The sequence below is a fragment of the Loxodonta africana genome, chromosome 20 (assembly GCF_030014295.1).
Source record: "Loxodonta africana isolate mLoxAfr1 chromosome 20, mLoxAfr1.hap2, whole genome shotgun sequence".
NCBI lineage: Eukaryota > Metazoa > Chordata > Mammalia > Proboscidea > Elephantidae > Loxodonta > Loxodonta africana.
In genome coordinates, this window is record NC_087361.1 from 66,903,900 (window position 1) to 66,925,110 (window position 21,211).

Below are 21,211 nucleotides of genomic sequence, written 5' to 3' on the forward strand. Positions count from 1 at the left end.
TCCTTAAAGATTTTCCTGGCTCCTCCTCCCACAAAGAAATGGTCCCCCTCTTATCTGAACTCTTATCTGAACTCCTGTAGCACACTTCTTCAGAGGAAGAGTGTGTATTTCATTTAACCACCCTGAAACAATGTCCTATGTACATATGTCTTAAGTCTACTAATAGACTGTGGGCTGCTTGAGAACACAGTCAATTTCTTATTCTCCTTTGTAGTTCACCCAGAGATTTCCTGTTCTTTCAAGCTGTCTATGTATTTTGGTTATATTTTATCCAGAATTCCTACATGTTTCAAGTGAGGTCGAGGTGAGAGATGGAAGAAGCTTGCTATGTCAGCTCAGTCAGACATATTAACAGAAAGCCTTGGGATTCTTATTTCTTCGGCCCTCTAAAAAAGGAGGAGGAGAAGAAATACACTCAGACGTGCTGTACAACCTCATGTTTACTATTGCAGGGCTGGGTTTTTTACTCAAAAGGCAGTCATATTACTGCAGAAGATTTGGAAACCATGTTTCATACCCAGGATATAAGGGACGCCCAGGAGAAAGTTTGTTTCCTAACTCTTCTTCTGTCTCAATGGGTCATTTAAAGGATATAACTTGTATGGCATTTTCGCAAAATGAGAAATCAATTGTTGCCTCATAATTTTTGGTTAATTTGAAGTTAATTTTTGCCTGATAATTGGTGTCTTATATTAAAATAAGAGGAACACTGTGAGCTGAGATCCAAGCTTTTCTGTTCTGCCTACAGACGGGAAATAAAACCCTTCACTCTTCATTAATGTGTATCTGGTTCTAGTCAAGTAGACAACTACAACGCTTGGCCTTTCTCCATTCTGAGTGCAACAACAACATCAACACACACAGAGAGCATTATACAACTGCGTTCGGTTAATGTGAGTTTCTGTTTCAACACGATGAGAGAGAAATCTGACACCAATTTCAGAATCAAGAAGAAACTTTATTCACAGGTATATTTCTATGACCCCGTCTGTTCAGCTACGATGTTAAAGCAACGTTTTTGCTACCAGCTCAGCTTTTTTCATTTCCAGAGAGTATTTCAGTTCCTCCAGTATGAGGCCACTTTCCTTTAATCTTTGCATAAAGCTCTCTGTGGCTTGACAAAGATTCTTATTTTCCTGGAAGGCAAGCTGAAGAAAGAAAATTTTGAAAAATTACAGTTTAAGAACTGAGACCCAGCTGTATACTCAGTTACATACTTTGAGTATATAGCAGTTAGGTACCTGAAATGTGGGCTCAGAAAAAGGGCTTAAGTAGAGATTTGGGTTTTCAATACCGTGAATCATTTGAATTTTCTGACTTAAATATAGATGCATTTAATACTACCCCAGTATACAATATAAACAAAAAAAAAAGCCTCAGTGAACATTGATCTGCTCAGTGTTTTTGGAGTCTAGAAGGATTTTAGAGACTTTTTATAGGAGTATTTCCAAGTATTAGGCATTGAGTTTATGCACCTTTCTCTCTCTATACAGGCACCCAAAATACCAATAAGGACTTACAAAGCATTTGTGATGATGATGGTAAATGGAAACTTCCTTATATAAAAATGTATATTAATGTAGTAGTCCATTAGCTCCATTCTGCAGTCAAATTAAGGCCAACCAACCCATTCAAAAACATAATTCCAAACACAGGAGATATTTATTGAGAATGTGCCAGATTGATGGCGGGCCCAGAGGGACAGCAGGCAGCAAGACAGTCATGACGCCTCTACTTACAAGGGCCTTCTCAAACTCAGTCTTAGGGGCTGGCTCGCAGACTGGAAGGGCACTGCTCCACTCCCCGTTGACGCACTGCTGGTGCTGGGTGCCCACCAAGTGGTACCTGAACAGAAATTAGGGTGCAACTATGCTTAGCCTTCCCGCCTTCTGAACAGGGCAACTGAGCCTGGTTTTATGTAGTTGTACTTCATACTGTGATAGAAACATGCTCCACCTTAATGCATGCTTAAGTTATCTCAGTGTTACAAGATAGTTATAAAGTAAAACTACTCTCCAGGGGTAGGGGTAGGGAAGCCAAGTGATGATCAACCCATAGAATACAGAAAGTTGGGAAATTCTGAACCTGTGTGTGTGTGTTTTTGGGTGGGAATGGTGAGAGAAGAGGCACTTGATTATTCAAGAACCTCAGAAAGTATCTGTCACCTATGCTCTAAAAAGAAGTAGAAATTTAGAGCTATTCCTCAAATGAATCTCGGTGAACAGGCTTAAAGGGAGCAGTAGCTTTTAATCAGAAAAATGAAAATTGACTGCAAAGTCCACTGGACGTGTGTAATGAGATTGTCAGACGAATGAGGCCGCCACATGCCTCTGAGGTCATAAGATCAAGTCAAAGGAAAGAAAAGGCTAGATTATCTGTATGCTGGGTGGCCAAACCAAACCAGTGGCCATCAAGTCAGTTCTGACTCATGGCAGCCCCATGTGTTGCAGAGTAAAACTGCGCTCAATAGCGTTTTCAAGGCTGTGACCTTTTGGAAGCAGATCAGCAGGGCCTCTGGCTGGTTTCGAAATGACAACTTTTAGGTTAGTAGCTGATGGCTTAACCATTTGTACCACCCAGGGACTCCCGCTGGGTGACCACACAGTCTAAATTAAGGCTTTAATCAGGATGCTTTAAAAATGCACACTCTCAATCTTTCTATTTCTGCACTTCCGTGTGTTCTGTTTTTCTGTAAGTGTTTTGGTCTGTGGTTCTTAAGAAAAATATGCATTTTTCTTACTTTATCTTGTCTTAACTAAGGAAACAAAACCAATACACAGATTAGGATAAAAAGGAGGATTGGTACGCCTCCTAACGCCTGGGGAGAGCTAGTAGTGGGCTATAACACCTTTCAAACTCCGAGTGAGCCCAGAATTCTCCAGCAGCAGGAAATCCAGAAGCTAGGTTGAAAAAGACTGGGTTATTCTCAAAAACGATGCTCCTAGCCAATCGGCAAGATAGCATATTTCAACGGCTTCATACACTTACTTCTTTTCACAGTAGAAGGTAATATTAGATCCTGAGTTGAAATCATGTCCTTCAAAATAGCCGTGAGTTGGATTCTCAGGAGGGCCACAGTCTTCTGAGAGAAAGAAGTACAGAAGTGACCAAGTTGTGACGGCCAATTAAACTCAGTTAGCGGTGCCCCTAAGTGCAACTATCTGTGCCGGCACATAGGAACACGGGGACATGTTCTCTGGTCGTTTCCTTCTGGTCTAAATCGTATTTGTCTACACGAGAGACCCCTCCCCCACCCAGTCCATCCTCTGAGTCATTAGGAGTTTGGGAGTACTTTCTGACTGGCTGGAGCTCGAGGAAAGGAAGTTTAAATTGTAGAGATGCTAATTGCTAGTGCACCAGAAAAGAAAAAAAAAAGATTAGAAGTAGAGGCTGAGGAAGTAATTCCCAGAGACAAGAGATAAAGGAAGTGAGCTCCGAAGAGAGGTTGACACTCCTGTGGAGCGGAATCGTGTAACAGGAGCATTCAGATAAAAAGGAGAACAGAGCTGGGAGGAAAGGGGATGAGTCCAGGCAGAGTTGTGGAGAGTTGGGCAAGGTACTAGGAGTTGTGAGTTTTGATTCTGGCTCTTCCACTAACTGTGTGGCACTGAAGAAGCCATTTCATCCCTCTCATCTCTCTTCCTAGCCTATAAAATGAGCAGGTTAAATAATATCTCTAAGGCACCTTTCAGCTGTGAGACTATATGAGTATAAACATGTCGATCGAGATGAAAGGTTATATTAAGAATGGTTACCATTTATTGTAACATAAAGGTCTTCAAAATAATTAGCTGAACAAAAAGAGCAAATCATAAATGACCGTGAATAATGTAATATTCTTTTTTTAAAACAGTCACATACATGAACCACAACAACAACAACAAAAGCCTGGAAAGTATATGTCAAAGCACTCATCCTTCTTCTCCCTGGGTAGTAGGTTGTTGGGTAATTGTTTTCTTATTCTCTGTATTTTTCTACAACAAAGATGTATTACAGGCAGTCGAAAGGTTATGAATGAGATCAATTTCTGTGTCTTTAAGTCAAATGTGTAGGTAAGTCAGAACAAGTGCCTAAGGTTCTTATTTAGCTTTAGTTTAGCGCAAGAAAAGGCTCGAAGCTTTTCAGTGATTTAAAATCTGCACATGCAGCAAGTGAAAGTGATCGTGATGAAGAATTTGTTGTGAGTAGGGGTTGGTTCAAACATTTCAAAATGAGGGTAAATTTACATAACATTTAAGGGCAAGCATGAGTTGTCTGTAAGTCAGAAGTTCATAAGCCGGGGACTTATTATACTTTGTCATTGTTGTTGCGTGCCCTTCAGTCTATTCAGACTTATAGCAACCCTAAAGGACAAAGTCGAACTGCTCCCTAAGGTTTTCTGGGCTGTAATCTTTATGGGAGCAGATTGCCGGGTCTTCTCTCCAGCACCCACTGGTGGGTTGGAATCCGCTACCTTTTGGTTAGCAGCTGACCATTGCACCACCAGGACTCCTCATGTGTTACTTCAGCAGTTAATAAATAATTTTGTAAAGGTCAAAAACTGAGTTCAAAAGGTGAATAGAGGAAAGGAAAAAGAATTTCTATGAGTTGATTAAGGAATACCGGATCAGACAGATTCTGGCGACTTTAACAGGGCAATTTTGAGCCGAAGTGGAAAATGTACATTTTGGGTCTAAACAGAAAAGAACCTGAATTTTTCAGGAACCTGAAGTGAATAGACACCAACAGGTTTGGTTTTTGTTTAAGAAGCTTCCTAGATTTGAGTGATGAAGTACCACAAAAAGACAGGGATCCTGTGTTGGGAGCTAGAATAAATACAAACTACTAAATGAGAGTAAAACAGAAATGTCCTGGAAGAAATGAACAAATGCTTTAAATCTGTGCCAAGCTAGTGGCGTACAAGCAAGAGCCGGAACTTGACGGGCCTGCCTTGATTCTCCGGGTCTCTCAAGTTTTCTCCCTTTGACAGGTTGCAGTCTTAACCACTTTTCCATCACTCATTTTAGTGGAAAATATTTGAGTTTTCCTTCTCTGACAGGTTTACACCTTACAGGTTCCAGCTTTCACAGGTTTTACTGTATATGATTGTCATTTAACTGCATGTATCTGTACATATATTTTAAGTAACCCTTAATTCTCTCGTATAAGAGCATATGTAGTTTGTGCTTTTAAACTGTCTGTCCCTTTGATATTTTAATAGCTACTGCCAAAAAAATACATCCAAAGAGTAACAGCATTTATACTCTCACCAACGTACATAGCTATTTGCTCATATCCTGAATGACATTAGATATCAATCTTTTTATTTTTTGGTCACCTGATTAATTAAAAAAATTGTATCTAATTTTAATTTCCATTTATATAGTTACTAATGAAGTTCAACATCCTCTCATAAATTTTGAGAATATGAAGGCTACTTGGGGACATAGTTTTGGAATTGTCTATCCTCACAACTTTGCCATTTTTCTATTGGGTTGTCTTTCCCTTAGTGATTTCTAGGGGGTCTTTGTATATTAGAAGCATTAACTCTTTATTGGCCAAATATGTTGCAACTGTTTTTTCCAAGTCTGTTATTATCTTTTAATTTTTATGATGTCTTTTACTATACAGATGTTTTGATTTTATAATATAGTTAAACCTGTCCATTTTTTCCTTTTAACTTCTGAGTTTTATGTTACTGCTTAGGAATGCCTTCTCTGCCTCAAAATAATAAACATATTCTCTTATATTATATTTTCATAATTTAATAATTCTGCTTTGTAAATTTATATATTTAAATCCATTTGGAATTTATTTTTTCATATGGTGTGAGCTAGAGCTCTAACTTCATTTTCTTCCTAATAGATAACTAATTATCTCATGATTATTGACTACAGACTTTTTTTACCAATTTAAAATGAACTGTTCCACTTTTCTGTGCTTGTAAATTGACTCAAGCCTAACAACAGCAACTTTGCTGCTTTAATGATATGTTAATTATATATAAAAAAAAATAGAACTTATAATTTGCCATTTTAGTGCTAATTTGCTTATAGTAGCTTTATGGTTTCCTCACTTTTGGTCCAGCCAACTATATACGTTACTTATCATTTGGCAAAAAAAAAAAAAAATTGCTATGTTCACAATTTATCCTTCCAAATAAGATTTAAAATTAATTTTTTCACTTATTTTTTAAATTTCAGATTCTGATGAGGATTGCATTGATATATTTGTAACACTAAGCCTGTTCATTCAGAATCCTGGCAAAGCTTTTCTTTTATTCAAGTCTTGTTATATGTCCTTCAGTAAATGTTCACATAGTTCTCATGAATGAGATTATTTTTACATTTCAATATTCAGGTAATAATTATTAATATAAAGTAAAAATTTATTTCGTATCCAACCGTGAAGGTTAAGGTTATGTGTCAACTTGGCTAGGCCATGATTCTCAGTGGTTTGGCAGATATTACGTAATCATATCCCATTTCATGATCTGATATAAGCAGCCAAACAGCTGAAAGCCAATCAGCTTTCTTGGGAGTGTGGAATGCATCCAATATATATGGATGTTCTGACAAAGCTCTCACTGGGTCCTGCATCCAACTAGTCATCCTCTGATCTTGGGATATGATCCAGCAACCTTCTTCTTCACCTGCCGATTTTAGGTTGTCAGCCCTTGCAACCACGTGAATCGGGAGAAGCCTCCAGCCTGACAACTGACTCACTGAGTTCGGACTTGCCAGCCTCCACAATTATGTGCATGGTTTCCTTGAGATAAATCTCTCTTTCTCTCTCTCTCTCTATATGCTCCACTATTTTCTACTCTAGAGAACCAGCCTAAGACTCCAACTATGTATTAAATTTTTAGTGGGATTTCTTGGATCTCTTAAGTATATTTTGTAAATACTAATACACTCTATGACCCAATGATTCTTCTCAGAATCTATTCTATAAAAATAATAGCATAGATAAAAAGATACCTATATGATAACATTCACTTCAACATTATATGTAATTGCAAAAGTATGGAAATAAAGTAAATGCCATCAATATGAGAAATGTGGAATAACTTATGGCATACCCATACGCAGTCTTTTAAAAACAGGAGACAGAGCTATACACATTGGTCTGGAAAAGAGGCCCGTTTATATTGTTATATTAAAAAAATCATTAAAAAAACATATAAAGTCTCATATTTGAAGGGGTGTGTGTGTAGGTATACACATGTGTTTATTAAAAATGTCTGCATAAATAAAAAAATCACAAAATAAACACATCACACTGATGACTGAGAGATGTGAATTGTAGAAAAGGGACTTCCACCTCTTTTATGTATTTTTTTAATGAATGAGTTATGGGTTCTTTCCTCTTTTGGGTATTTTCAAATAAAAACTTGAAATCATTATCTTGAAATTAAAAAAAAAAAAAAATCTAATGGCCCAACTACCCTGCATTGGACCTAGTAGGACAGGAATACTACTTGAGAAAAGAAACAGGTGCGGTTTGTGTTGGTTAGAATGGATACACTGAAATGTATCATCCGAGCTGAGATTTGTTTCCTCTGAGCTCTTGTTTTGTAGTTGCCCGCAGATCTTAAGTCTTTCCCAGATGCAAAAAAGAGGAAAGCATCTGTTATGGATTGAATTGTGTACCCCCCAAAGTATGTGTCGTAAATCTTAACCCCTGTTCTTGTAGATATAATTCCGTTGGATAATAGGGTTTTTGTTGTGTTACTGAGCCCGCACCAGTGTAGGGTGTGTCTTAAGCCAATCACCTTGAAGTATAATAAGAACAGATTGGGCACAGAAGCATGCAAGTATGAATGGGGGAAAAATAGACACCACACGGAATGGCAAGAAGAATGCTAGAAAAGCTAGACAAGCATTTTCCCTCAGAGCAGACAGAGAAAGCCTTCCCCTAGGACTGGTGCCTACATTCAGACTTCTAGCTTCCGGAACTGTGAGAAAATAAATTTCTGTTTCTTAAAGCCACCTGCTTGCAGTCTTTTTGTTATAGAAGCACTAAGAAACTAAGACAGAATTGCAGGGATGTAGCCAATGCCTAGAAAGTCACTATCAAGCAGTACCTGTGGCGTTCACCAGGGTTTCTCTAGCACTTACCACTTTGGCAGATGGGAAAGGGAGGCACCCAGGTATGGTTCTCTTGACACTGGCTCCAACTGCTGCCCTTGAGGATGTAGTGGTCAACGCATTGAAATGTGACTTTGTCGTTCACATTCACAGGCCCCGAGGAGTTGAATTCACCATTAAACAGCACAGGGTCAGGACAGTGGCCCACTGAAGAAGAAAACAGGCAGTGATCTGAAAATGCTAGGCTGAAGCCTGCTACTGCAAAGGCCAGGCCTCCTCAGGCTTCAGTAAGAGCACAGGAAATGAGACCAAAGGCAGCGCAGTTTTATTAGGGACAGGTCATGGTACCAAACCATATCAATGCAGGACGAGAAAAGTCTGGGTTGGCGTAAGTTTGGCAGAAAAGGTCTTAGTCATGCACAACCATCACATGAATTAGCAATTGAATCTACAGAAAGTAATCAAGCATATAACTGGAAATTACCAATGGCATATTCATTATCCTGTTATGTTAAGCCTTGCTCAAGCGTTGATTGTTTTATTTTACCCATGATACGTAGAAGAGCAGGAGAGCATTCAGAGAGATCTCAATTTGATTAGATGAACAAAAAATAAAACTATTCACGTGCTTTATTGTAGAAAAGAAGATATAAAGGATAACTAATCCAGTTGTTCTTAAAGAGAGTTGTGATAAAGAGAATACAGACTACTTATTCTTCACCTCTACAGAGGATACCACAAACGAGCTTTGCAACCTTAAGCAAGTCACTTGGTTCTTGGTTATCACATTCGTAAATTGAGAACATAAATTTTTCCCAGGTGAAAACTTATATGATGGGTGAAATAAAATGATTTATTTATTCCAAAATAATAAGTGAGAGTATAGATGAAACAAGATTAGTCAGGTGTTGATAATTGTTGAAGCTGGGTGATGAGTACATGTGAATTAATGTTGCCCTTTTGTCTAAAAAAAAAAAAAAATTTTTTTTTTCTGTCTACATTTGTAAGTTTGAAATTTTCTGTAATCTAAAAATTTTTAAAGTTGTATGAGATTCAACAAAATTGAAATAACCTTGAAGTATAGCAAAAAAAAGTTTTAATATATGGAAAAAATCTTTCTTTCCCATAGGGATGATCGATGCCATTAATTCAATTAAACTAATAGTGATCAAGAAAAGAAAAAAAAAATTTTTTTTCAAGAGCTGATAATATCCCTTCTAAGAGATAATATCCCTTCCAATGTCTACTTTGTATTGTGGAAATTTCTCATAGTATAAAAAATTTCTAAAACTGTATGAGATTCAACCAAATTGAAATAAGCTTAAATTACAACAACAACAAAAAGTTTTAATTTATGGAAAAAACTTTTCCTTCCTGTATGGATAATTGATTCTATTAATTCAATTAAATTAGCTCTGATCAAGAGCTGACCATGTACCTTCTCAGAGAAGTTCCATGACTAAGGTGCTTTAAAAACGGATTCCTAGAAACTAAGTAATTTTTTCTTATAAAGTGTTAACATAGCTACTGGAGGTAGGATGTGATAGAATATAGTGGATGACAAGGTGAGCAAAGAAGCAGGAAGATCAAACTTACAGTGGCATGTGGGAGTGGGAGTGTCCCAATCCTGAAAGGCATTACAAGAAAGGGTTTTCTTTCCTACCAGATGATAGCCCTGGAGACAAAAGTAAGTTCCCAGAGCCTGTCCTTCCACCTCGTGCATAACAAAAATGCTATTGTCCACTGAGGGAGGCTCTGAACAGTTCTTCGCTGGAAGGAAAAAGAAAACAGATTGACTTGGCATGTCACGTGCTGTGAGGAAGCCTGTTAAATTCCCCCATCCAAGGGTTCTTTTTGCTGGATTATTGATTCTGATTCCTTCTTGTGCTCTTTCACTCCAGGTACATACATGGACCTCCTTTCCCCCAAACCCCCAGTTTCGTTTCTAAAAAGATAACAGAATTTCGCTCAAATTAAACTACAAGTTATCCACTCCTAAAGAAACAATCCCCATCCCAAATAGCAGTCCTGGAGTTTATAACAGCTGAGACCTCTCAGGATTTTGAAATTGGAACTTTTTTTTTTGCTCCCAGAACAAAAGGGAAAGCTAAACTGCAATCACCCACTTAAGAGGGCAGAATCATCATCAAATATTTACTAAGTCCCTACCGAATAAAAAACATTAGGCCAAACAATTCGAGATTTTTCATTAAAGGAAAAAATAATCTCATTACAACTCTAGACAGAATGCTTCATAACCCACAAGCTGATATCAAGTGCCTTGTAAAAGTAAATGAAGCTTAAGAAAAAGCATACGTACCATCTGAGGCAGAAACCAGCCACACAACCACAAGATAGTACAAAAACCGAAAAAACATCTGGTGATCGAGTACTTGACCCAGGCTGGAATTAACCCAGCCCAGACACCTGGTTTGAATCAAACTAGATCTTCTGACCCCGCTGAAGACCAAACCAGCCACTTCCCACCTAGAGAAGAGGTTGTACTGGTTTCCGTTCCCTGGAGTGTATGAAAAACAAACAAACAAAAAAAGTACTACAGGAATTAAGAACAGCAGGAAGGAAGTTGGTACAGGGAGGGACTTTGCAAAATCACAAAGGAGTGGAAAAAGAACTGCTAAGTTTGGAAACTCAGTTTCAGAAATTGCCCAGTTGCTGGGAATGCAAATTCAGGTGATCAGTCCCCTTTGAACTTCAGGCTTATCTTTCCACACAGACTTGGCCAAATGGTGTTGCCATGACCTTGACCTCTGTCAATGTTTGCCAGTGTTTACAGTCCATCTTCTGGAACTCCAGTACTGGGGGTGGAGGGGAAGGTGCCAATCTTGTTCATAACTTTTAAGGCAATTGGTTGATTCTCTGTGCTTCAATTATAAACTTGGGGTAACAATTCCTACAAAATTTTAGATTTCAATAAAATAATAAATACGAAGCACCTAAGCACACAGTAAGTCTCAAATACTATTGTCCACTCCTTCTCATTACTTTCTTGTAATTCATTTATGTCTTTCTCGAACATTAGACTCAACTCTAGGGAGGAGATTGTGCCTCGTTTGTGTTAGTGTTTCCTTTCTCTGTACCCCATAATGCAAGGCAGAGTTGTCTGCTAAATGAATAAAAGAAATGCAGGAATAAACGAAATTAGTACAGTCAACCAGAAACTATCACATCCCTTAAAATACATAGTGATCCTTTATCAAATATTGTATGCTGCCTTATATATTTTTTTCATTTCTTCATTTAACTAATACGTGAATTCCTAGAGTACAAAAGTATAATTTTCAAAAAGTTAAAAACATGACACTCATGTAAATATAAAATGTGTCAAAGATTTTATTTAGCTCATTAATTAATGAAGGAACATTTAAAATGTTAGGAGCAGTGTCTTAGTCATCTAGGGTTGCTGTAACAGAAATACCACAAGTGGATGGCTTTAACAAAGAGAAATTTATTTCCTCACAGTAAAGTGGGCTAAAAGTCCAAATTCAGGGTGTCAGCTCCAGGGGAAGGATTTCTCTCTTTCTGTTGGCTCTGGAGGAAGGTCCTTGTCCTCAATCTTGCCCTGGTTGAGGAGCTTCTCAGGCTCAGGGACCCCGGGTCCAAAGGATGCACTCTGCTCCTGGTGCTGCTTTCTCAGTGGTGTGAGGTACCCAATCTCTGCTTGCTTCCCTTTTCTTTTATCTCTTGTAAGATGAAAAGGTGGTGCAGGCCACGCCTTAGGAAAACTCCCTGTAATTGGATCAGGAATGTGACCTGTTACAATCCCACCCTAAACTTCTTTAACATAAAATTACAATCACAAAATGGAGTACAACCACAGAATACTGGGAAGCACAGCCTAACCAAGTTGATACACACATTTTGGGGGGACATAATTCAATCTACAGCTGCCAGTTCAAAGGAGAATTTGAAGAACAGAGATTTATATAGCCTGTCAGTCAACAGCATTCTTAAATGGCTTTGGTAATAGATGTAAAACCAGTTAGTAATCCTAGAGAGCAACTAGGGTGCAATGGGTTTCTCTTTATATATGGCCTTTTGACCTTGGGTTTATAATTCTGCCAAAATAATTGGCCGGGCCACCATCTTGCAAGGAATTGATTAGTTTACTATGAAAGATATGTAAAAATCTTGCAGGGATTCATTGCTTACTCTGCAAAGTGGGTGACTGAGGGGATTGTCTAGTTTATGGTCTTGCTGGGGAAGGAGCACACCTCAAAATTAATAAGGATCTTGCTAAGTAAGCAGCTTGCCCAATAGAGGTTTTTAGAGAGAGACACACAGAGAGAGAAGGAGTTATAACTCCGAAGATGGCAAGAAATGACACATGATGGCAAGAAGTAGCCAAGAGATAGTAGAGCCCAGTCATAGTAGGCATGAGCAAGGCCCGCTGGCAGTAGTCTGGAGTGAAGGCCTGCCTTCGGGCATGGCCAAGAAGGAGATGAGAGCTGTCTTGTTTGGAAGCTTGAATGACAAAACCTGAGTTATTCCTCTTACTTCCAAGTTGATCCTAACCCCGAGCTGTAACCTGTTAAACCAAAACCAAACCAAACTCCTTGCCTTCTAGAGGATTCTGACTTATCTCAACCTTATAGGGCAGAATAGAACTGCCCCACAAGGTTTCCAAGGAGTGGCTGGTGGATCTGAACTGCCGACTTTTCTGGTAACCTGTTGCCTCCCCAAAAAACCACTTAACTGTAAGTATAGTTCATATAGTTCATGAATTCTGTAGACATTGCAGTGACTTACTGAACCCAAAGATGGGATGAAGAGTACTGAGGGGAGGAGTAGTTGGTGTTACGGATGATGGAGTGGTAAGGAATTTGGAGAAGTTGGACATTTGGGACATCTTTAACCTCTGCCTCATAGGAACCAGCTTCGTGTTGATTCTTATTAAAGGAATCATTCATTTAGCCACAAACTGTAACATTTGGAATTAGCTTTTTGATCTAATGGAAATTAATTGCATTTCTAATGGATGAAGTTTATTTTTATTGTCCTCCTGTAAGAATCATTTGCATTCCTATCTGTTTTATACAATTGGTTTCTACTCCTACAAAGTTCTAAAGGAGTCTGCTTAATAGAAAGTCAATCAAAGTTGCACACCCTACGGAATCAATAATTCCCAGAGGATCTACTAGACAGTGCTCAGTAATTACTGAAAAACCACTCCAGTAATCTCTTCTCCTAATCCCAAATTTTGAATGATTTTTGTTGACACACCATATATTCTACTTCTTCAGAAACACCTGTTCTTTACAGTACTTTACATAGAGGTATGTACATAAGGCTCGCACAATGAACAATTGATTTAAAAAAGTGAAAGATAATTTAGTTTAGTACTACATAAACAAAGACATAAAACTGAGAATTTATTGCAGGAAATTATTGCAAATAATTCTTCATCTCAATAGTTTATCTGATATTCAGAGTTATAAGGAATGTAGAAAGATATTATGTTGCTTATACTGTAGTCTTACTAATGTTTCTCCATGATTATATAGATAACCACAGTAAGTAGAATATATATTGTTGGGTGCCGTTGAGTTGATTTTCGACTCTTAGCAACCCCAAATGACAGAATAGAACTGTCCATAGGTTTTTCTAGGCTGTAATCTTTATGGGAGCAGATGGCCAGGTTTTTCTTGCACAAAGATGCTGGGTGGGTTCAAACTGCCAACCTTTTGGTTGGCAGTTGAGCACTTAACTGTTGCACCACCAGGGCTCCATATACAGAGATTACTAATATCTTTATCAATTCAGGTCATGAGCCCTGGGCCATAGTGGTTAAGCATTCAGCTGCTAGCCCAAAGGTCAGCGGTTCGAATCCACCAGCCGCTCCTTGGAAACCCTATGGGGCAGTTCTAGTCTGTCCTATAGCGTCATGATGAGTCAGAATCGACTTAAAAGCAACAGGTTTCTTTTTGTTCAATTTTTGTGGTGCTTTACGTGAAAGTTTACAAACCACATCAGTCTCTCATACAAAAATTTACATACACCTTGCCATATACTCCTAGTTGCTCACCCCTAATGAGACAGCACACTCCTTCCCTCCACTATTTTTTTGTCCATTAGGCCAGCTTCTGACCCCCTCTGCCCTCTCATCTCCTCTCCAGACAGGAGCTGCCCACATAGTCCCTGTGTCTACTTGATGCAAGAAGTTTACTCTTCCCCAGTATCATTTTCTATCCATAGTCCAGTCCAACCCCTGTCTGAAGAGTTGGCTTTGGAAATGGTTCCTGTCTTGGCCTAATAGAAGGTCGGGGGACCTTGATTTCTGGGGTCCTTCTAGTCTCAGTCAGACCATTAAGCCTGGTCTTTTTATGAGAATTTGAGGTCTGCATCCCACTGCTCTCCTGCTCCCTCAGGGGTTCTTTCTTGTGTTCCCTGTGAGGGCAGTCATCAGTTGTAACCAGGCACCATCTAGTTCTTCTGGTCTCAGGCTGATGGAGTTTTTGGTTTATGCGGCCCTGTCTGTCTCTTGGGCTCATAATTATTTTGTGTTTCGGTATTCTTCATTCTCCTTTGTAACAGGTAGGTTGAGGCCAACTGATGCATCTTAGGTGGCTGCTTGCTAGCATTTAAGACCCCAGACACCACTCTCCAAAGTGGGCTGCGAAATGTTTTCTTAATAGATTTTATTATGCCAATTGACCTAGATGTCCCCTGAAACCAAAGTCCCCAGACCTCTGCCCCTGCTATGCTGGCCTTCGAAGCATTCAGTTTATTCAAAAAACTCCTTTGCTCTTGGTTTAGTCCAGCTGTGCTGAGCCCTTGTATTGTGTGTCTTTCCCTTCACCTAAAATAGTTCTTATCTACTACCTAATTAGTGAAAAGGAAACCCTGGTGGCATAGTGGTTAAGTGCTATGGCTGCTAACCAAGAGGTTGGCAGTTCAAATCCACCAGGCGCTCCTTGGAAACTCTACGGGGCAGTTCTACTCTGCCCTATAGGGTCGCTATGAGTGGGAATTGACTCGACAGCAGTTTTTTTTTTTTTTTTAATTAATGAAAACCCCTCTTCCTCCCTCCGCACTCTCGTAACCATCAAAGAATATCTTCTTCTCTGTTTAAACTATTTTTCGAGTTCTAGTAATAGCGATCTTGTACAATATTTGTCCTTTCACAGCTGACAAATTTCACTCAGCATAATGCCTTTCAGATTCGTCCATGTTATGAAATGTTTCATGGATTCATCATTGTTCTTTATTGCTGCGTAGTATTCCATTGTATGAATATACCATAATTTATTTATCCATTCATCTGTTGATGGGCACCTTCACCTTTTTGCTACTGTAAACAGTGCTGCGCTGAACATGGGTGTGCATATATCTGTTCATGTAAAGGCTCTTATTTCTCTAGGATATATTCCAAGGAGTGGGATTGCTGGATCATATGGTAGTTCTATTTCTAGTTTTTTAAGGAAGCACTAAACCGATTTCCAAAGTGGTTGTATCATTTTACATTCCAACCAGCAGTGTATAACTGTTCTAGTCTCTCCACACCCTCTCCAACATTTATTATTTTGTGTTTTTTGGATTGATGCCAGCCTTGTTGGAGTGAAATGGAATCTCGTTTTAGTTTTGATTTGCATTTCTGTAATGGCTAATGATCGTGGGCATTTCCTCATGTATCTGTTAGTCGCCTGAATGTCTTCTTTAGTGAAGTGCCTGTTCATACCCTTTGCCCATTTTTTAATTGGGTTGTTTGTCTTTTTGTGGTTGAGTTTTAGCAGAATCATGTAGGTTTTAGAGATCAGGTGCTGGTCAAAGATGTTGTAGCTGAAAATTTTTTCCCAATCTGTAGGTGGTCTTTTTACTCTTTTGGTGAAGTCTTTAGATGAGCATAGCTCTTGGATTTTTAGGAGCTCTCAGTTATTGGGTTTCTTTTCAGCATTTTTAGTAATGTTTTGTATTCTGTTTATGCCATGTGTTAGGGCTTCTAATGTTGTCCTTGTTTTTTCTTCCGTGATCTTTATCGTTTTAGACTTTATGTTTAGGTCTTTGATCCATTTGGAGTTAGTTTTTGTGCACGGTGTGAGGTATGGGTCTTGTTTCTTTTTTTTTGCAGATGGATATCCAGTTATGCCAGCACCACTTGTTAAAAAGACTATCTTTCCCCCAAATAACTGACAATGGGCCTTTGTCAAATATCAGCTGCTCATATGTGGATTCATATCTGGATTCTTAATTCTGTGCCACTGGCCTATGTGCCTGTTGTCATACCAGTACCAGGCTGTTTTGACTACTGTGGCAGTATAATAGGTTCTAAAATCAGGTAGAGTGAGGAGTCACACTTTGTTCTTCTTTTCCAGTAATGCTTTACTTACCCGGGGCTTCTTTCCCTTCCATATGAAGTTGGTGATTTGTTTCTCCATCACTTTAAAAAATGTCATTGGAATTTGGATTGGAATTGCATTGTATCTATAGATGGCTTTTGGTAGAATAGACATTTTTACAATGTTAAGTCTTCCTATCCATGAGCAAGGTATGTTTTTCCACTTACGTAGGTCCCTTTTGGTTTCTTGCAGTAGTACCTTGTAGTTTTCTTTGTATAGGTTTTTTACATCTCTGGTTAAATTTATTCCTAAGTATTTCATCTTCTTGGGGGCTATTGTGAATGGTATTGAGTTGGTGATTTCCTCTTCGATGTCCTTTTTGTTGATGTAGAGGAATCCAAGTGATTTCGTATGTTTATCTTACACCCTGATACTCTGCTGAACTCTATTAGTTTCAGTAGTTTTCTTGAGGATTCCTTAGGGTTTTGCGTATAAGATCGTGTCATTTGCAAATAGAGACAATTTTACTTCTTCCTTGCCAATCTGGATGCCCTTTATTTCTTTGTCTAGCCTAATTGCTCTGGCTAGGACCGCCAGTACGATGTTGAATAAGAGCAGTGATAAAGGACATCCTTGTCTGGTTCCCGTTCTCAAGGGAAATGCTTTCAGGCTCTTTCCTTTTAGGATGATGTTGGCTGTTGGCTTTGTATATCAAAGCTGAGGAATTTTCCTTCAATTCCTATTTTGCTGAGAGTTTTTATCATGAATGGGTGTTGGACTTTGTGAAATGCCTTTTCTGCATCAATTGATAAAATCATGTGGTTCTTGTCTTTTGCTTTATTTATATGGTGGATTACATTAATTGTTTTTCTAATGTTGAACCATCCTTGCATACCTGGTGTACATCCCACTTGGTCATGGTGGATTATTTTTTTGATATGTTGTTGAATTCTATTCACTAGAATTTTGTTGAGGATTTTTATATCTATGTTCATGAGGGATATAGGTGTGTAATTTTCTTTTTTTGTGCTGTCTTTAGCTGATTTTGGTATCAGGGATATGCTGGCTTCATAGAATGAGTTAGGGAGTATTCCATCCTTTTCTATGCTTTGAAATAGCTTTAGTAGTAGTGGTGTTAACTCTTCTCTGAAAGTTTGGTAGAGCTTTGCAGTGAAGCCATCCGGGCCAGGGCTTTCTTTTGCTGGGAGTTTTTTGATTACCTTTTCAATCTATTTTTTTGTTATGGGTCTATATACTTGTTATACTTCTGTTTGTGTTAGTTTAGGTAGGTAGTGTGTTTCTAGGAATTCATCCATTTCTTCTAGGTTTTCAAATTTGTTAGAGTACTATTTTTCATAGTAATCTGATATGAATCTTTTAATTTCAGTTGGGCCTGTTGTGATATGGCCCCTCTCATTTCTTATTCAGGTTATTTGTTTCCTTTCCTGTGTTTCTTTGGTCAGTCTGGCCGATGTTTTATCAATTTTGTTAATTTTTTCAAAGAACCAGCTTTTGGGCTTGTTAACTCTTTCAATTGTTTATGTCTTCTCTAATTCTTTCAATTCTGCTCTAATTTTTATTATTTGTTTTCTTCTGGTGCCTGTGCATTTTTTTTGTTGCTCTCTTTCTTTGTTCAAGTTGTGTAGAGAATTATTTGATTTTGGCCCTTCTTTTTGCATGTGTGCATTTGTGATATGAATTAACCTCTGAGCACTGCTTTAGCTGTGTCCCTAAGGTTCTGATAGGAAGTGTTTTCATTCTCATTGGATTCTATGAATTTCTTTATTCCATCCTTGATGTCTTCTATAACCCAGACGTTTTTGAGCAGGGTCTTGTTCAGTTTCCAAGTGTTTGATTTCTTTTCCCTGCTATTTCTGTAATTGATTTCTACTGTTATGGCCTTATGGTCAGAGAAGATGCTTTGTAATATTTTGATGTTTTGGATTCTGCTAAGGCTTGTTTTATAACCTAATGTGGTCTATTCTAGAGAATGTTCCATGTGCATTGGAAAAGAAAGTATGCTTGGCTGCTGTTGGGTGGAGTGTCCTACATGTGTCTCTGAGGTCAAGTTGGTTGACTGTGGCATTTAGATCTCCCGTGTCTTTATTGAGCTTCTTTCTGGGTGTTTTGTCCTTCACCAAAAGTGGCGTGTTGAAGTCTCCTACTGTAACTGTGGAGCTGCCTACTTCACTTTTCAGTGATACATCTTGAAGCTCTGTCATTCAGTGCATAAATATTTAATATGGTTATATCCTCCTGGTTTATTGTCCCTTTAATCATTATATAGTGTCCTTCCTCATACTTTTGTGGTGGATTTAACTTTAAAGTTTGTTTTGTCAGAAATTAATACTGCCACTCCAGCTCTTTTTTGATTGTTGTTTGCTGGATATATTTTTTCCCATCCTTTGAGTTTTAGTTTGTGTCTCTAAGTCTAAGGTGTGTCTCTTGTACGCAACATAGAAACAGATCATATTTTTTTTCCATTCTGCCACTCTGTGTCTCTTTATTAGTGCATTTTCTTGGGGGGGGTTTAGTCCATTTACATTCAGCATAATTATGGATAGGTATGAGTTTAGTGCTGTCATTTTTTGATGTCTTGTTTTGTGTGTTGTTGACAGTTTCTTTTTTGCTCTTAATTTTTCAGGCTGAGCAGTTTATCTTTACATCTTGTCTTTCCCTCTTATTCATTGTTGTTGGTTTTATTTCTGCTGAGTCTCTATTTTTTTTCTTGTATTTTATTTTGATGAGTAGGATTGTTAGTCTCCTTTGTGGTTACCTTAATATTTACCCCTATTTTTCTAAGTTTAAACCTAACTTTTATTTCTTCATATTACCTTGTCTTCCTCTCCATGTGAAAGATCTATGACTACATTTCTTAGTCCCTCTTTATTGTTTTAATCTTATCTTTTATGTAATGACATCGCTGTTTCCCTGTTTTGAGCATTTTTTTATATGATTTATTTTTGTGATTTCCCTTGAGTTGACATCTGATTGCTCTGTCCAGTGTTCTAGTCTTGGGTTGATCTCTGATATTATTGATTTTCCAACCAGAGAACTCCCTTTTGTATTTCCTGTAGTTTGGGTTTGGTTTTTACAAATTCCCTAAACTTCTGTTTATCTGGAAATGTCCTAACTTCACCTTCATATTTGAGAGACAGTTTTGCTGGATATATGATACTTGGCTGGCAATTTTTTTTTCTTCAATGCTTTGTATAAGTCATCCCATTGCTGTCTTGCCTGCACGGTTTCTGCTGAGTAGTCCAAATTTATTCTCATTGACTCTCCTTTGTAGGTGACTTTTCATTTATCCCTAGCTGCTCTTAAAATTTTCTCTTTATCTTTGGTTTTGGCAAGTTTGATTATAATATGTCGTGGTGACATTCTTTTAATATGAACCTTATGTGGTGTTTGATGAGCATCTTGGATAGATATCTTCTCATCTTTCACAATATCAGGGAAGTTTTCTGCCAACAAATCTTCAACAATTCTCTCTGTGTTTTCTGTTATACCTCCCTGTTCTGGTACTCCAATCACTCGTAGGTTATTTCTCTTGATACAGTCCCGCATGATTCTTAGGGTTTCCTCATTTTTTAAAATTCTTTTAACTGATTTTTCTTCAACCGTATTGGTGCCGAATGCTTTATCTTCAATGTCACCAATTCTGCCTTCCATTTGCTTAATTCTGCTCCTCTGACTTTCCATTGAGTTGTCTAATTCTGTAATTTTATTTTTAATCTCCTGAATTTCTGATTGCTGTCTCTCTACGGATTCTTGCAGCTTATTAAATTTTTCATTATGTTCTTGAATAACCTTTTTAGTTTCTTCAACTGCTTTATCTGTGTGTTCCTTGGCTTGTTCTGCATATTGTCTGATCTGCTTCCTGATGTCTTGAAGAGTTCTGTATATTAATCTTTTGTATTCTGCAACCAGTAATTCCAGGAAGGCACCTTCATCCAGAAGATCCCTTGATTCTTTGTTTTGAAAGCTTGTTGAAGTGATCATGGTCTGCTTCTTTATGTGATTTGGTATTGACTGTTGTCTCCAAGTGATCTATAAGTTATTGTATTAATTTATTTTATGTTTGCTTGCTGTATCCTAGCTTCATGCTTTGTTTTGTTTTGATATGCCCAAATAGGTTACTTGAGTGAGCTAGCTTGATTGTTTTCACCTTTGAAGCTCTAACGTCCTGCCACCAGGTGGCTAGAGCTTTTATCAGGTATATGAGCTTAGCAGTCCATTCACTTTTCTTGTATGGATTCAACTCAGGTGTCCAGGTAGCTGGTCATCAAGTGTGTGGTACAGGTTCTGTCCTACAGTCTTAGAGGGGTGGGGGTGATTGGTGTAGGTTCAGATATCTGGTTGCAGCAGGGAGTCACGCTCTGAACAAGCAGGGAGCTGACAACCATCCCCTGAGTGTTTGTGAGGAAAGCACTTCCCTGTTCCCTAGAGTGCACAGTTGGGTGGGTTCTGCAGATGGACCATAGGCACCTAATGCTTTTGGTTGTAAGGACTGGGAGGTATCAGTTATCCTTGGACTCCTGTCACAGGTGGCTGGGTGACATGAGTGGAGCCACCAGTCCTTATGCCCTTGATGTGGGTAGGTGAGGACCCTATTTAATAGGCAAAGTGGTGTCAAACATCAAACACCTGCCTCTCCACCACACAGCTGAAACAGTTGCAGTCTGCCAACAAGGACCTATTCTCTTGAATAGGCCCACACAAGTACATGGAGGGGGGAAAGGTATTCAAAGTCCATGTATCATTTATGCCTGGACAGGAACCACTTCTGTCCTGAGCTCCCCAGTTTTGTGGAGCTTGCAGGTTATCTTTTCCCCAATTGTGAATTTA

General features: G+C 38.5%; 1 protein-coding gene across 1 annotated transcript; it reads right to left on the reverse strand.

Moving 5' to 3' along the window:
* Positions 1-825: 825 nt before the first annotated feature.
* Positions 826-10,792, reverse strand: C4BPB (complement component 4 binding protein beta). The gene is made up of 6 exons (XM_010590415.3): positions 10,390-10,792; positions 9,666-9,839; positions 8,100-8,276; positions 2,989-3,082; positions 1,740-1,845; positions 826-1,148 (listed from the first exon to the last, which is right to left on the reverse strand). The coding sequence occupies exons 1-6, from the start codon at positions 10,445-10,447 to the stop codon at positions 1,005-1,007; spliced, it is 753 nt and encodes a 250-aa protein (XP_010588717.1). The 5' UTR covers positions 10,448-10,792; the 3' UTR covers positions 826-1,004.
* Positions 10,793-21,211: the final 10,419 nt, after the last annotated feature.

Excerpts from the sequence above, each read along its gene's own strand:
- C4BPB (XM_010590415.3), bottom strand. The coding sequence starts at position 10,447 with ATGTTTTTTCGGTTTTTGTACTATCTTGTGGTTGTGTGGCTGGTTTCT. Across the intron at positions 8,277-9,665 it reads TCCCACTCCCACATGCCACT|TGGGCCACTGTCCTGACCCT; the intron begins GTAAGTTTGATC and ends TTTCTTCTTCAG. Across the intron at positions 1,846-2,988 it reads ACCTTCTACTGTGAAAAGAA|GTACCACTTGGTGGGCACCC; the intron begins GTAAGTGTATGA and ends ATTTCTGTTCAG.